The sequence below is a fragment of the Scomber scombrus genome, chromosome 17 (assembly GCF_963691925.1).
Source record: "Scomber scombrus chromosome 17, fScoSco1.1, whole genome shotgun sequence".
Lineage (NCBI taxonomy): Eukaryota > Metazoa > Chordata > Actinopteri > Scombriformes > Scombridae > Scomber > Scomber scombrus.
In genome coordinates, this window is record NC_084986.1 from 9599617 (window position 1) to 9617160 (window position 17544).

The 17544-nt window shown below is 43.2% G+C and overlaps 1 protein-coding gene across 1 annotated transcript in view; it reads right to left on the reverse strand.

Moving 5' to 3' along the window:
* runx2b (RUNX family transcription factor 2b) overlaps positions 1–17544 on the reverse strand; it is a 42731-nt gene that overhangs the window by 14629 nt on the left and 10558 nt on the right. The window contains exons 2-4 of the mRNA XM_062437823.1: positions 9597–9859; positions 7800–7956; positions 5791–5895 (exon numbers count right to left, since the gene is read on the reverse strand). Coding sequence (XP_062293807.1) covers positions 5791–5895; positions 7800–7956; positions 9597–9859 — 525 coding nt within the window. The remainder of the gene's footprint in view (positions 1–5790; positions 5896–7799; positions 7957–9596; positions 9860–17544) is intronic.

Genomic DNA, 17544 nt, shown 5'->3' on the forward strand with positions numbered 1-17544 from the left:
TTCATGAGATGAAGGTAGGTATCATAGATATTGCTCTGCTCTGTTTCCAATCTTCAGCCATATGGCGTTCTCTATTGCTATTGGTAATGCATCATCCTCTACTGCCCAACTCCCTTGTGGTGTACCACAAGGCTCAATTTTGATTCCTCTTCGTTTTCTAATCACATGCTTCCTCTTGGGGACAATGTTGGCAAATATAATATAAACTTAAATTTTTATGCCCATGACACCTGGTGATTATGGGTGTCTTACAGAGCTGTACTTATAGTCTGGCAACACACCTTTGGGCCGATTTTATTATTCATTGTTGTAATAACGTTTTCTATAATGGCACTAGGCTGACCCAATCAAATCTCTTACTGGGCTGGCTCCACCCCTCCGCCTCTTTTTTTTCTCTATTTCTCGTGTCAGATGCCATGGCTCAGAGCCAAACATCTGTGGATGAAGCAGGGCGTCTTTGTCAATTGTCAAGATAGATAAGCAATAACGAAAAAAGAGGGGTGCAGAGCCAAAGTTGCGGGCCAAAAAAAAAAAAAAAATCTAGAGTCGGAATCGCTGATGCCACTGAATGCGCAAAATTCACAGATATGTTTAATGCAGCAACAGCAGTACCTGCGATTATGGAGCAACAGGTGAAATGAGGAGAGGTGACTGGCCATGGCCACTGCCAGACAGAGGAGTGGGAAGAGGTGCAGGCGTGTGACAGGGAAGCCGAGGAACAGAGTGCGCAGGAGGAGAGTGTAGTTGAAGCGGTAAGCAGAGAGTAGCATGCAGGGAAACAGGGACTCTCTGGGAAGGTGCCCTGCGTCACTATGGATCACACTGCTTTTCTTGGCAAGACACAGTCTACTCTGTCTCTCGGTGGCTAGTACACGTTGCCTTTGTTGGTTGGGTTGGTTAGGTTTATGCATGAGGAGTGAGACTGGTCAGGGTTAGAGTAAGAATATCAGGGTAAGCCAATCAGAGGCAGAGAAGGACAAGTCTTGCCAAGAAAAGCAGTGGGATCCATAATAACACGGCACATGGAGGTAGTGTGTGTGCCGAGTGTGAGTGAGTCAACCTACATTGGTCCACTTCACTAGTACACTTCTCCACGGCACTTAGTACTCAGCTTTGTAGTGGTTTGAGGGAATAATACAGTATGCATATTTAAGGAGACCGCAAGGATGGTGTACTGGTGGGTAGTGTTGACAAGATCAATGGGGGATGTCCGACAAATTCCTACTGCAGCTAGATTTATTTATTCCAATCTTGCTTTTTCCATTTAAAAGTCATATTGAAAATTAGCTTCCTTTTATCCTCTGCTGATGTTAAAGTTATCCATGCTTTTATTTCATCCTGTTTGGACTACTGTAACTTGATTTAGTCATATTTAAACCAGAGCGCTAGGTCGAGCTCAAGGGAGTGCAACCACATCATCACTATCTCAGCCCCTTTTACTTGCTACCAAAGGGTGTCCAGCCTGCTACAAGCCATTGTGTCTTCAATGTACATTTTGTTTTTTTAATGTATATATTGCTCTTACTTTTTTATATGTGAAGCACTTTGCAACTCTTGCTTAGAAAAGTGCAACAAAAATACAGTTATTATTCTTTAAGTAACTATTGTGAATGACAGAGAAGTATATTGCATATGTAATTATCTGTGTGTGTGTGTGTGTGTGTGTGTGTGTGTGTGTGTGTGTGTGTGTGTGTGTGTGTGTGTGTGTGTGTGTGTGTGTGTGCGTGCGTGTATGAGGGGACCCAAGTCGCAGAAGGAGTTTGGCTTGGCACACAGGTCTCGTGAACCACTAATATTATCTGCAGGCCTGTACATAACCAGGGCCTCCTCATTAGACTTGTTAACACCCTGACCAAAACCGAACCAAAACACGACCCCGTCCCTGAGCCCAGAACCCCCCAGACCCGGCGGCTTCAAACACCCGAGAGCAGAGACGTGCCTGACCACTAACCTCCACCGCTGACACACAACACACATGTCGCACACACTCAGTTAGGCACAATAACCACTGCAATATGCCACAGCAAGACACAGTATGTGTGATGCCACAATGGTTTTTGTCACCTCCTATGTTTGTCTGCCATTGATTAACTATAATGAGAACAGTGGGTTTGGACAGAAAGCCTTGTATATTATATTATTACGGCTTGGCTATTATCGCTCAGGAAGTTTGTCTCAGCTGGCTGCAGCCACCGTCAGGAGCAGCTGAAAGGAGACAGAACCACCTATAAAAGCATATTGGTTTAAACAACCACTCCCTGTCTATTAGCTCAAAATGACATTTAATGAGGCCTATTAGCTCTATTCGAAATCAGCACTGTGGCTACACCAGACTAATGACACCAATAACACACACTCTCTCTGCAAAATGTGTCATGTGGGTGCACACATGCTGACACAGGCGCTAGAAGACAGACATACATGCATTTGCAACCATATCTACAGGAGCCAACACACATGCCTCGGTGCATGAACACACACAGACACATACATGTACAAACACATTGAAGTTGTGTGTTGAGTTGTCGGTGCAGTGGCAAACCACAGAGTAACCAAGAGCTGTCAAGCGATTAAGCACAATGCGAGCCACAGAAACCGAGTTAGCCTCCCGCTAATAACACAGTGGCCAGAGGGACCTGACTAACCACTTACCATACCCGCACACACATACACACGCATGCTACGCACACACACACACACACACACACACACACTCACACACACGCTACGCACACACACACACTGTAAACCTCTAAAGAGAATCATACCACAGATCTTTAAACTAGGCCTCACTGATATTCTTCTCTCTAACCACGCAATTAATTAACTTAAGCTCAGCCCCATAGTTCAGAGATATGAGCCCCATTCATTCATGGGTGGTCCTACTTTACTGATATTGAATGGGGAACCGCTGGGGAAATGACATCCCTCAGGAAGACTCATATGGCTACCATAAGTTGCATCAAACACTCCAACACAAAAAGTCCTTCCTGAACGAGACACCCACAACCAGGCGGGTCATTAACAAGGAGTAAAAACTGCCAATAACACCAGGCGAAGTGTAAAAAAAAAAAAATCAATTAAAGCGCACAAAATGGTTACAGAAACTATTATATATAATTGAGTGTTATTGTCAGCTTATTTTCCAGAACAACATCGTGTTTTTACAGACAAGGGCCACAGAGTTCCAGTGTATGTCAAGCTAAACACAGCCCACTGTTCTTTCTCCGTGTGTCTCTATGCGGGACCCCTCCCTGTGGGGCCCCTCCCTGGCCCAGTGTGTACGACAGGCCTCCTAATTACCCACTCGTTTAACACAAAATAGAGCTGTAATGGCCGACAAAGCCCCCATGTGTCAATGAAGCGTTCACAGATAGAATCACAGTTTTGGAGACAGCCGCTGCTCTCAGCTCCAAGTCCCCGTGCTGAAACCTGGAGGAGGGGAGGCACGGTTGAGAGGGCACATGTGTGTTTTGCCACCCTGAGACCTTGGCTTAATGACCCCTGAGAGGGAGACGTGTTCTGGCTGAAGTTTCTGGGTAAATTACACCAGTGCTGCAATTCTGACCACTTAACAGCAAAGTAAAGAAGTTCAGAGGTTACATATGATGACATAGTCCTTATTGCCTAAATTAGCGTCCTGAGACTGTAGCTCTAACATGCAAAGGAAGACGTTGAAAAGAAAATAAGTTCTGTTCCACTTAAAAGTCCTCGCTCTGACCACAAATTGAGCAGTCATGTACAAGAAAAGAGAACAATGGATGCTATGAAAGCATAAAGTCTATTTGCTATGCCAAAATCACCTCACCTAATATGAGGTAGTAGTCTGACTTAGTGTAGTGACTCAGCCTCACTTCACATACATCCATGCTTCCTGCAACTGCAACTTTGTTGAGAGCAAACTGGGGCTTTTCTAAACAAATTCTGTTCCAACTTCCATCTGCTCGCACCAAATAACAGGACTTTGAAAGTCATCTGACAGGGGACAGCAGATGCACAGGAAATGCTTTTGATGAAACAAGATGGCTCGAGAGCGAGTGGGATGGAGAGAGGGAGGGAGGGAGGGAGGGAGGGGGAGGGTGGAGGGGGGGCAGCAGAGGAGGGCGTGATTGTGAGTACATGTGCGTTTGAGGACGAGCATGTGCCTTTGTTTCTGTGTGCGTGTTGATGAACGTTCGATGTTGAGTGTGTGAGGCGTTTTTTGGCACCACGGGCAGGTTTCCTACAACAGAGACTGATGGTGGTACTAATCCTACTGTCTCTCGGCTCCTCTGTGTCTCTGTGCGTCCTGGTGCCATATGTGAAGGGGCGAGCGGGTGGGTGGAGGGTTGTTTGTGATGTGATATTGCTCGTTGAGACGCCATGAGATGAGAATATGCTGTTTTTTTTTTTTTTATGAATAGGGAGGAGGGTTGGAGAAACAGCTGCATGCCAGACCAGTTGGCACTGACGGCTATAGTAAAGTTTTTTTTCCTGCTCAGTTGTTTTTATATATGGCCCATTAAAATAAGCTGATGCTAGCACTCTGCTACCCAATGTACCCTCTCTGGAAGATTCTGCCTCACTTTTTATTTCTCTTCTTTCTCTAAAAGCATTCACATGGGAGGCTGAGCGGCTTTCTGAGAGGTCAACTTAATTATAAAGCCTGTTGATTGCTAATTAACACAATCACAGCTTTTTCCAGTAAAACCCCTCTTTTTTGGTGTTAATTAACTATTTTTATTAGCCTGCCACCATTTTAGCTGTGCATTTGCTGCCATTGGCCAGGTGCACAGTTAGCCACACTCACAGCTTAGTTAAAGGGACAGTGCCCAATTCTGCACATCTACTAATCATGAGGAGTACCACTCACCTTGTGAAAAAAGTTGTAACTTCTTTTATGTTTGTGAAGGGAGCTTTCAATGTAAACTGCCCCCCCCTCCCTAAAAAAACCCCAAAACAATATAACCCTGATGACATCATCAGAGTTGCCATCAGGCTTGAGACTTTTGAGCTGTGTCACAAAATTTAGATGTGATGGTAAAATGGAATGTGCATTAAGGTGGCAAGAAGGGTCTAATGATGGTGTTGTTGCATTATAGGAAATGTAGGATCACGTGTGTTTGGAGCTTGATTCATACTAGGGACTACATATTAGGATATCACTGCTTCTGCTGCTTTGAGTTTGACCATTGTTTATAAAAATCTGTTTCCTGTAAATCCCCTGTATTTATAAAAGTGGCACACAGAACACAAAATTGTTGAAAAACTTCAGAAAAAAAATAGAGAAAAACGTCAAATTAAAGGATAGGTTCACATTTCTTATGATTGTCTTAAAATAACACTCTCATGCCCCTACGTACAATGAAAGCCTTTTTGCTTGGTGTAATCATTCCATGGGCATTAAAAAAATCCTTTCCTAACATGCCTACAATGAAAATGATTGAAGACAAAATCCACAGTCCTTGTTCTGTGAAAAAATATATTCCAAAGTTTATCTGAAGAAAATCTGATGCTTCAGCAGTCTGGGTTAGACAAATAAAGTCTGTATTGTCCAGAGTGACACAGGCAGTGTTTCCCTGATGAGTGAGGTAGAGGAAATAGTAACACAAATAAAGAATTTCATACTAAAAATACTGTAACTTCAGAGGTTACTGAGGGTGCTGAGGCCTCTTCTTACATATGAGCAGGCAGCTATTGTTTTAACACAAAGTTGAGAAACTGTGAACCTGACCTTTAAAAGAGGTGGAATGTTGTTTGACGCGTGTGAATGCGTATCCCCAAAGTGTATGTGCATGCATTTGTACTCACTCCTGGGCTCACGCGGTCCGTCCACTGTGACCTTTATGGCTCGGTGGTAAGTGGCCACTTGTGGTGGGTTGGTGAATACTGTGATTGTCAGGGTGAAGCTCTTGCCTGTGGTGATATCAAACAACATCAAATGACATGCCATCCGCTGAGACAATGACCTGCATTCATTGCTACACCATCCCCAAGTCACAAGTGTGGTTGTGATCACATAATAGCCAATACAAACTGGGAAAAATCGACTTTAAGGATTAAGGATTTGGGATTAATGAAAAACAACATTGGATGTTTCAGAGGGTCTATTTAGGTTCTTTGGCAGATTGGAAGATTGGCTGAAGGAGCCTGTATCTTGTTATCCAGACTTTTCTCCCTGTCTAACTCAGTGTGAGTGGGCGAGAGGCATTTTAATAGTCACTTCCTTTCTCGATAATCCCCAGCAGTTGCTGCCTTGGGGTTGAGTATGCGTCTGTCCAAGTGTGTATGTTTCTATGTGCACGCATGAGGAATGCTATGAATCAGAGTACAACAGCCAAGTCAGCAGCAGCACTAACATCTGAGGTATGCAGACACGCATCACGTAACCATGGCTACGTGCAAAGAAACAGGAAGTGGGGGGCAGGTTGCCGCAGCGACTCATCAGAGCAGCTGTCCATTGAGTTGCAGCCATCTACCCGTGCGTGTCCTCCCCTCTTCCGCTCCGCACTCTAGCTCACTATAAACATGCCTTTCAAAGGAGTGATAAGATGAGTCCGGGAGATAGCAGATCACAGATGTAACAGGTGTCCCACATGGCTGATGTGAGGGGCATGTGGGTGAAGCAGCGCTGGCTCACACTAGTGATCTACGATAAAGCGGGACACCTAGTGCGTCACCTTCCTGTGCTCTCTGCCATTATTGCTGCTGTCATCTGTTACCTGTCCCATACACAACTACATTATAAAGTACAATCATGTTATCAACAGTATCTGATTACTCTGGATTATCCATTACATCCATTCTTGCTGTCATCATCCTGTGGCAACATTGCAGCTCTATAACTATCGATCCTTGTCCAGCTCTGTTGGCACTCTCTGTGCATGACTTTTAGCTATCTAACATCCTATCTTGTACTTATCTCTGTCTTTGCAGGGTATTCATTTCAGACACCTTGTATTCTGATCTCCCCTGGCTCCTATGTCACTTCCTGTGACCAGATTCTGTGTCACAGCAAAAGGACGCATGCCGGATCTCCGTGGCAACAGGTCCACCAATCTCAATACTTTGTCACCCCTCATCCCCCTGCACCATCTGGGTCTTCCTTCTCCTTTAACAGCCACAACAGAGAGGGAAACTGATAATAAAAGACATGGTGGCGCTGCTAGAGCTACTGACAGGCCTTATCAACTCATCGTAGGTGACCAATAAAAGTCTCTAAGAAAATATTTCCAGAGAGTTTAGAGAGGGTGAATGCGTGAGGAGAAGAGAGAGGACACCCTTCCTTGCCAAATCTCTGATCGTAAATAAGATGATTTAGCAACAAGACGGCCAATTATGCAAAAGAGTCAGTTTGGCGATGCCAAATATTCAGAGAATGCCATTTGCTGCCTCACTCCCTGACAGCCTGAGGATATGTGCAGAGAGTGATCAGCCTCTGGGCTGCAGCACCACCCAACATGTTTATAAGCCTGAACTGAGCTGGGTCATGTCAGGTGAACATTATGATGAAAGCAAAGGATGAAAAAAACAAGACTGATTTCTTCTTATCAGATCAACGTTTTTCTATGCAGCTGATGCTAGACTGAAACACATCCAAACTTTTTCCAAAAAAGCACTAAGGTCCCTCATTTAAAGGCAAAGAGAGTGGTAGCAATATGATTCACCACTCAGACTTTGGGAGACGAGCCTGGAGTTAGAGAGATCATTATGTGGTTGCCACGTTGGGAATGTGACCACTAATCCACACCACTGAACCTAATAGCTCCTACTGGGTAGTAGTTCTCAGTGAATGGAGGACGGAGTGTTTCAGGCCTCACCTCTTCCACTGCGGCCCACAAAGCGAAGGTCGTTGAAGCGTGCTACTTGGTTCTTCATCACACCTGAGGCGTTCCGCAGCTCGGCAGAGTAGTTCTCGTCGTTCCCCGCCATTACTGTGACAACGGTGCCGTCCGGTATGTCTCCAAGGGCAACCACCTGTCAGGTGCACGAGGGCCAAAGGGCAGAAATTCAGAAACTACTTGGATCGAAGTTTCAAGTGAATATTTGAACTTTACTCCGGTGACCCAAAATCAAAAAAAACATACAACTGATCAACAGTATGATACAACATATTTTCTTCCTCAGTCCATGGTTGAAGAAAATTAGTGAAAATGGTGTAGAAAAAAAGTTTATTAAAGGAATATTTCAACTCAGCTCCGTTCATAAGAAAAACGCTGTGTGAAACCCAAACTCCAGTTTCTTTCTCAGTTTCACTTGTACAGAAATGTGTGTAGCTAATGTGACAAATGTGTTTCACATCATATCATCGTCCTCCAAATTATTTTGATAAATGGGTTTAATTTAATTATCCTGAAGCAGTTTGATATCATGACAAATGTGATTAGAATCTCCTCTGAAATGCAGTCTTTTAAAACAAAAGCACAGAGACTTTGTGTTATCATTTAGATTCCTGGATGCAGATAAAAGAGAATGAGTATGCCTTCAGAGCCTTGATAATTACAGAGTTGTGGTAATAATAACGGTTAAATAACACATATATATTAAAATGTGTCACATTTGATTTGGAGCCAGGACTGCAGCTACACAAGTCCACTTTAAGTGTCTTTGATCCAACGTTTAAGAAATATCTGTCAAGTAATTAAAAGGCCCTTTCCTGTGAAATATCATGGAAGCAAAAAAAAAAAAAAAGCTATCAAGGCTTCAAAAACACCAACAGAGGCCTAAAATGTTTAAACCATCAGTCTTTGGTGCATGTTAAATATATATTTTCATCCCCACATTTCTGCTTATTAAACGTTCAGTGAAACTCAAATAAAGAGGAAAAATGACTATATTTTATAACAATCATTAAAATTGTGGTTATAATAGCCCACGGTGCAGCTGGAATATTATAAATAACATGTTGCATATTCTTCCACCATTTTCACATGTGAAAATAATTGCTTAAAATGGAAAATTATAATTAAGCACACTGAAAACTAAATTTCCATTGTGGCAATTTAAATGAGCCACTATTATTATACGCTTGTTTTCTAAAATCACTCTATAATTTTGTTTTCCTTTGTTTACATAATGTGGGAAGAAACATAAACATGTGATTTCTTTATTTATTTTTACATTTTGATATTCATTCCAGCTATTTAAAAAAAAAAAAAAACATCACATGCCCACTTTTCTTTTATTCTTTTTCATTTCAACATTAATTTGGTGGATATGTTTGCTTGTTGATCATTTCCAGATTACAGCTGCATCATGTTTAACTGGTGATGTTGCAACGATTTAAAAAGTTGTAATTAGAAGACATGATAGTTATTTTTAGGAACTAGGATTGACTGAATTGAGCTGATAACGAAAATCCTCCCAACATTTAGATGACAAGAGGATTAACACATCAACACATCACTAAAAATATCCAAAATGTTCGCATCCAACAGAAAGAAAGCAACAGCCTATTAAACAAATATATTGAGACGAGTTCTTTGAAGAAAATCTTTTTTTTTAAAAACACTATTTAGGTTCACATAGCAAATAGTAGTTTGTCTTATAGTGTTAACCGTATCATGCAGTAATTAAAAACTTTTAATCTAGCATTTTATTCTTGAATCGGAACTCACCTTAAAGGCGACAGGCAGCGTTTTGTTGCACCGCCAGTGGGAGGGCAGAACCGAGCACAGAAAGTTGGGGCTGTCGGTCCGGACCAGCTCGGCCGGGTGGTCGGCGATGATCTCGGCCATGCTGCGGTTTTCGTGGGGACGTAGTCTTGGCACCACAGCTGCTGCGTCCGGCTGACCGGCTGGGGAGCTCACATCGTTCATCTTCCCTGGGACTGGCTGGAGGCTATTGGACGGCGGACTGAACCTCCGACTGGCGCTGGGATCTACGGGAATTCGCATCACAACAGCGTTGGATTATCAAAAAAGGCACCAAAGGCTCTCTTCAGCTCCTCTCTTTCTTCCTTCCTTTCTTTCTTTCTCTCTCTCACACACTCAGGGAGAAGTTCGGAGTGTGCGCCGCTGCTCGCTGAACCTCAGCGCGTCTGCCAATGGAAAATGGGACTTGGTTTAGCGCACACCGCGTTTCAAAACTCTCTCCACTACAAACTTTAGTGGGCGCCTTCAAACGACATAAAATATACTTCTCCGTCAAGAAAAACAACCCTTGAAAACTTGATGATGTTTTAAATGACAAGCTCTTTTTTTCAAACTTCTCGAGGGAAGCGTCCATGCGCCATAACGCAGGCGTAGTTGCTCGTGTGTGGATATAAATAACATCAAATAAATGTACGAGCGCGTAATAAGCTATACAATTACAAAAAAAGCTGCTCTAAAATGGAACAGTCGACCCAGATGCTCAAAAACTTTTTGTCTGTCTTCCTTTTGTAAAAAGTCAAAGCTGCTGCTCCAGGTGCGTCATTGAAGTCTTTGTGCCAAAGTGAATGACTCGCTGAAAGCCCCCAGGCTATGTACACACACACACACAAAAAGTTTTTAAAGTCAAAGGCATACACTTTTAACAGTACATAACAGAGCTATTTAGCCTTTAACCCCGCGACGCCTGGAAATTATACATATTTTTCCCGCAAAGTCTCTCGGCCGAACCGCAGGTCTATAGGGTTAAAAAGGTTGATGAAGTCGGGGGGTGAAAAAAAAATCGCCGGTGAGATGAAGGAGGCGGAAAAACGAATCCCGTTTTTGTAGCCGTAAATGTGGTTAGTGTTTGGAGGCCGGGGTTTCCCGTGCTCAGGCTTTTTGTGGTTTATATAGCTCAAGCGCCCAGCAATTATTGCGCTGATGCGACTCCAACACGTGGTGTCTGGAGTCGGATCCGTTCCCTCCGCCATAATCTATCACGCCTATATAGACGACCGGACAGGTCTCCGTGTAATGTCTATACCTTCATGAAACACACATGGGGGGCTATGTTTCACGCATTTCTCTCAGTTGTTATTCAAGTTGAGAGTTTTTACACAGCCTGCTGTACATACCGACATGTTACGGCTCCTCTGGACCGTCCACACGCTCCTAACTTTGGAGGTGGTCATTTCCAGTCAGTGACACGCAACAGTCCATCATCAGTCCGTGTTGTGTTACCGTTATGTCCTGACAATATGCGGCACAGACGATCGTTCAGAGAGAGCCGAGCCAAGGGTGAGAAAAAGCGAGTTACAGTCCATACAGTAGGAGCGAGTGAGTCACCGGAGAGTTTTGAGTCAGGTAGAGAGGCGCAGGAGTAGCGTTTCACTCGGTCGCAGGGGAGAGCTGTTGCGCAGGTGTACAGGTATTCTACTTTACGCGGACTTTAGTTTATGTTCATCCACCCATGTGTGGCCACTTCTTTTTTAAAACAGACTGAGAGTTAAAATACAGTTACGCAATTAGATGTGCCACAGACAGCTTCATAAATTAAAAAAAAAAAACATACATTTTTATTACATGCAAACTAAAGCCACCAGCCCCCAAAATAACCCTCTGTGTCCTTACGCACAATTGAGTGACTATTCATATGCATATCCAAAAATGACAGTTAAAGGATAAGTACATTTACTCAAGTACTGTAATTTAAAGCACTTGTAATTTACTGGACTATCTCCGTTGTTTCTGCTGCTTTATGCCTCTACTCCACTACAATTCAGAGGGAAATACTGTGCTACTGCACTTCTATTTTTTGACAGCACTGACTTTGCAGATTAATATTTTACAAACAGAACACACAAGTTTATAAAATATCATGCATTTTAATATTTTAAACTTCCCCAAAGTGTATAAAACAGTTAAAATTAGCTCCAATTAAACATGAAAATGCCACCTATACATTAATGCATCAGTAATAATAACCCAACTATAATCTGATAGTGTAACACTCACAGGGACAATATTTGAGTATTATGAGTACTTTTAATACTTTATGCTGATAATACCTACATACTTTTTGTAAGTAATATTTTCAAGCGTAATTAAGTATTTACGCAGGGTGTAATTGTGTCATAGCCACTTTTACGTAAGTCAAGCATCTGAATACTTCTTCAACCACTGCATAATATATGACGCAAGATGTTCTCCTTGCAAATTACAGGCTACATTTCCCAAAGCGAGGAAAAAGTAGAAAGAGACAGAAAAATAATGCAATTGGGTGAAAATATTATAAAAAAAAAAAAAAAAGATTTGCATTGTTCCATCCCAGCAATATTGCAACTTGCTACTATGAGCAAAAAACTGTTAAAACATTAAATCTACTTTATGCTGTTATTTTTGTGCTAAACTATTCTATATTCATGTTCTATATTCCATGTGGATGCTGGTTTGAAGGCAGTCAGTGAGCAGGCCTGCTCTGCCTGCCCCTCCTGTGTCTACTGTAGAGGGCATCATCTACCCTCTGTGAGAGTCCGTATCTCAGGCGGCTCTCATCACCCACCCCACCCACTGCCCTGATTACCCATCAGTCTCCAATGAGTCTTTTTCAGTGCCACATCACACAGCCGCATGAGCAATGCCACTCTGTATTCCTTTTCGGTTGCTCCCAAACAGGCTTTTATTGGAGTCTTAAAGACAAAGGCCTTTGATACTCCAGGCCTGTTTGAATATAAAAAGGGACTACTGGGAGGCACAGCTGTCAGGTTTTTGGGATCCTGTCAGGGATTTTGCAGCTTGTTTTTATGCTGTAAAGTTGGATATAGCCTCATACATCCTACAATAAGATTACTGTGTTGAGAAAAAAAAAAGCTTTACGCAGGACTACAGCTTGAGTACTAAGAGTAACTTGAAATAACTTGACTTCTTATGTTACATAAGTATGTATGTATGTGTGCGCACATGCATACACATCTGTTAGTGTGTGTGTGTATGTGTTAGGATGTGGGAGGGATATATATATATATATATATATATATATATATATATATAAAGTCTGAAAGCACTGACACGCATCTGGCACCTCGTCATGAGGACGGGAGGGGGAGAAAAAAAAGAGTGATTGAGTTACACTTCCCCTCCATGTGCCCCAAACACCAGAAATATGGTTCACATTGTCCAACATTCTCAAAGATCAACTAACAATTCATGGATGGATAAATGTGAATAGTAGTAATTAAATCTGTAATAGTGATAAACATGGCCTTGCAAGAACCCTGGAGCCAGTTATTCCAACAGAGTTAAGTTTCAGCTACGATAATATCATTTTTTTTCATCGCTGAATACATTTGGAGTAATGCGGAAAACATCCTAAATGTTGTAGCGGAATTCAATTCTGGAACCGTTACGGATGAAATAATAACAATCTTTGACTCAATTTCATACATTCAATTTAATCAAAGCCAATTATTTTGATGCATTAGTTGTTTCATGTTATTTTGACTCAACATTTGAATTTGAATTTTTTTTGTGTATGGTTTATTAGTAAAAGATACTGTTCAATCACACTTTATGCAAAAAAATTCACAACCCAGTTTGATCAAGCCAGTCAAGCTTACACTCATATTATTTTTACAGCCAAGTAATCAGTCTTAAATTTGGGTTTTCTGTACTCTGTTATTGTCCCAGAAGAGACAGCAGCAGGAAGGAACCCCTTGATTTTTCCCAGCCTGATCCAGGCCCCAAACGCCCCCCTCCACCCCAGTTTGGTCATGACTTAAACCCCGACAAGTTCAGCTCATCAAAGAGTGTTTGTCCCATCTGACTCCGCTTTGCCTCTCTGCTGTACATCTAGCATCTGTCTTCCAGCTCCCTACAGGATACGGCCCGCTTTCACACAGTAAGGCCTGCTGTCTGGCTCTCTGTCATTCAGAGGTAGGGCGACCTCTGCACAAATTTCAAATCCGCCGTTTGAAGTCCCAGAGATGTGAGGGAGACAGCAGAGAAGGCGTTAATGTGCCAGAATATGCCGTTCAATCAAACAAAAAAAAGAAAGAAAAAAAAACACTTCCCTGCCTCAGTGTCCTGGATTTAACCCAGCCCCAAAATCAACTTTTGATTAAATGTGAACGCTGGAACTTTCACACAGCATTGGACTTAAAAAATATTTGACCTATCTCACTCAGTATTAACAGACTTAATATTAAGTAGTATTGAATCTAGCGTAAAGCTTTTCATTCAGTGGGGCTGCTGCTCGCCTGGTGCACAGCTGGATCGTCTCTCTCAGCTCTGGTATTATTCATCTACTGTGTTACACTGGCTTGGAGTCACTGCACAGTAGGAGAAGTCACTAACAGTGAAGAACCACAGTATACCACATTGAGCAGGATGTTCGCTTTATGATTTATGGTAATATTGTATTTCTGCCGCTCAGTTTCAATTATTTGTTTTCAATAAAAATCAAACTCAGCTGACTAATTTTCCTGTCGAGATATCAAGCGTGTAATAAAAGTTTCTGTACTCATTCCCACTTGGAATGACAAAGACTGTGCGAACCACTAATATGTACGCAGACTACGCACACATGCTGTCTATAGTGTTGTCAGCAAACTAACCATGCACAATCTCTCTCTTGTTTTAACTGTGCATCTGTCATCTTCTTTATATCTTTCTTGCTCTCTGACTCACAAACATGCACACGCAGACACACACAGAGAGGCTCAAGTATCCTCACCATTAACACCTCACCAGGAAAGATGACAGGACACAGAACTCAGTGTTAAAAGCAAATTGTACATAAACAGTCCAGTGCAACAGATGGAGGAAACACCCAACTGTGTGGGTTCATGCACTTGCATGTATTTTTATTTGCAACTCCTCCACAAAGAAATGTACTAAAAATACGGGTTAGTAACACTCTTCCTCTCTACTTCTTCTTTTCACAAGAGTACACTCTCATCATTCAAGAGGAAAAGTACAGCCACTTAAGGCTCAGGATTAAGGCTCCATTTCACAGTGGTGCATTTTTCAAGACATTTAATTATAGCTTTCTAGAGGAGGGTAGTGACGAGGCCCAGGCTTTTAGCTCTAACGGGATGTTTCCATGTTTGGCCGGCTACCAGCCAACCAGCTTGCCAGCTAACCAATCAGCAAGCCCACCAGGCGAGGCAACAAACCAGCCAAAGGTCCAGTCTACTAGCCAATCACCAAACCAACCAAGAGAGCACACTTCCACCACAAAACTAGCCTCCCGATTAGTGAGATGGGCTGGTAGCCGGCCAACCGGGCAGTCAATTAGTGAACCAGCTAGCCAGCAGCGCAGAACACAACAAGGCAGAAGAGGATGATGATGGGCAGAAACCCTATTCCTCATGACCTCATCAACACAACCTCATAGACTCACATCCACGCACTGATCCCAGATCACAGCTAAGCCCTTAATGACTGTTTGTCACTGAGCCTGTGACATCACCGTGAACTCTTAGGACAAGGACGGCACGTTCTGCGGTGTGTGTGTGTGTGTGTGTGTGTGTGTGTGTGTGTGTGTGTGTGTGTGTGTGTGTGTGTGTCTGTGCGTGTTCCAGAACAGAGTTTTCCAAGTTTTGTATTAGACATTGAAATGGCTGGAGTGGCTGTGTCTCAACAGTTTAATGTGTTTCTTTCTTAGTGAGAGAGAGATGCTGGAATAGTTTGTCTGATATTTCACTCTGTCTTTGAAAAGGCAGAGAGCAGCATGGAAAGAGATGGAGACATGGAGGGGGCGGCTGTTCACTGCTTGTGGCAGGAGGGTAGAGAGGGAGGGAGGGAGGAGGGGTATAAAGACAATTTCCTCTCTGCTCTTATTGCTTTGACTGTCTGCCGCCTACCGCCTTCATGGAGGTCCCTAATTGAGATCACTTGTACTTAAAAATAGGAACAAAAAAGGAACTTCTGTGGGCTGGGAGATGGAGAGGAGAAAATAAAGCCGTAATATGTGACGAAGGCTGCCATTAAAGAGTCCCAATGATAGATCTGAGCGACTGGGGCACAGAGCTGAGACTCTTTCTCCGTCTGCCAGGGAACCTTCAGATGTTGACGTGTCACACACCACCTGCTGTCACAGCACCGCATGTGTGTAAAACGCTGCACGTGTAAGAGCGTATTTGTAGGTTTTCTGTATGTGCGTGTGGCTGGGTGTGTGGCTCCTTGACGAAGTAGGGTGACATTGCCCGAGGCTGAGGCCAGAAACATGCCAAAAAGGGGGGATTTCAGTTTTTCCACTTTTGCGTATGAGTGTGTGTGGGTATGTTACAGTTTGTCCTCTCATGGCTGCAACAAAATATCTTTACAGTCATCAGGCATGTTTGGCAGCACCACTCTATGCAGCCTTTGTGTCATTAGCTATGCTATTATTAGCCCTTCACTTTAATTCAGCTGTTCGACCAATCAAACCCTCCCTGGAGCAGCTTTTCCCAGACTTGGTCCCACAGTGTCCCTAAGGCGTGCTGGTTTTCCCTTCAAACCATCTATCACTCAATCAGGTCCGATCGTGCTATTAATCAAACAATGAGCCCCCTCCTTGGAGACCAGTTTGAAGGATTGGCTTGAAGGAAACGCAGCGTATCCAGGAGTGGTACCGGACCACGGCTGGGAACAGGAACCCTGTAAAGAGCGTTTTTCTTGGATCGAGACCCTCTGTAGGTGCTAAAGACAATACAGACACTTGGGCTAGGCCAACATTCCACTTTACACTTTTCCCTTCCTCTGTGTATTTCACTGGTCTACTTCCCCTCTGCAAACTACCCGGCTAGTATCAAAATATTTATAGTACATCTGCAAGACATGCTGTTCTCATGTTTCCAGGACCGTTTAGCCCTGTGTTCATTATGCGAGGTAAAACTAATACCAGATTTATAGGGGGAGATTTCTCTCTGTTCAGGCTGTCTGTGTAGTATGATTGAGGATGATTTATGTGAGGTAAGGAGGCACAGGCGAGATAGATAGAGTGACTACACGGCAAGAGGCAAACAGGCAGCGGCCCAGACTAGCACTCGCAGGGGGGCTATCAGCTATCACTCGCCCGTTTCCACTGCTCCTGTTTAGAGACTGGAGGAAAATAAAGAAGGACGGACAGTGGCTGGAGTCGGGGAGGGAAAAGTAGGCGAGAGGAGGCAAGGATGTATGTATACGTGTGGAGGTGGAGTAGAGGAATGTTAAGGTGCACTGGGTCCAATTTGATGTAAAGGGCTATAGAGGAGGGCCATTTGAGGGGGGAAAATGTCTGTCATGGATGCTCAATTGCACACAGACATAAACATTTAACCATAGACGGAGTAAGCCCACGCCTGGAAATTTATTATATACATTTCTTGCCTTGGAGCGTTAGAATGCATTAAATTTAGTGTCCGTTTTGCTTGGCCATCTTCACAGAACGGGTGTCATAAATGGTCTTTTTCTGACAGTAAGTGAAGCGCTGTTAAAGGCTTTGTGATGAAGTCCTGGCATTGCATTGCTGCTCTGTCAATGGGGGATATAATCAATATCAATACTGTCAGTCAGTAATTCAGTATGTCCAGCACTGAGAAAACAGCCAATCAGATAAACAGGGGGAAAAAAGTATTGGGCAGGAAGCGCAAGCAGCCACAGCACTGGGCGTGCATCAAGCAACTGCACTCTGCTTCCGAGGGTTTGGATCTTACTCTCCTCTTTTTCCTGATCTCCTCCTGATCATAGTCCA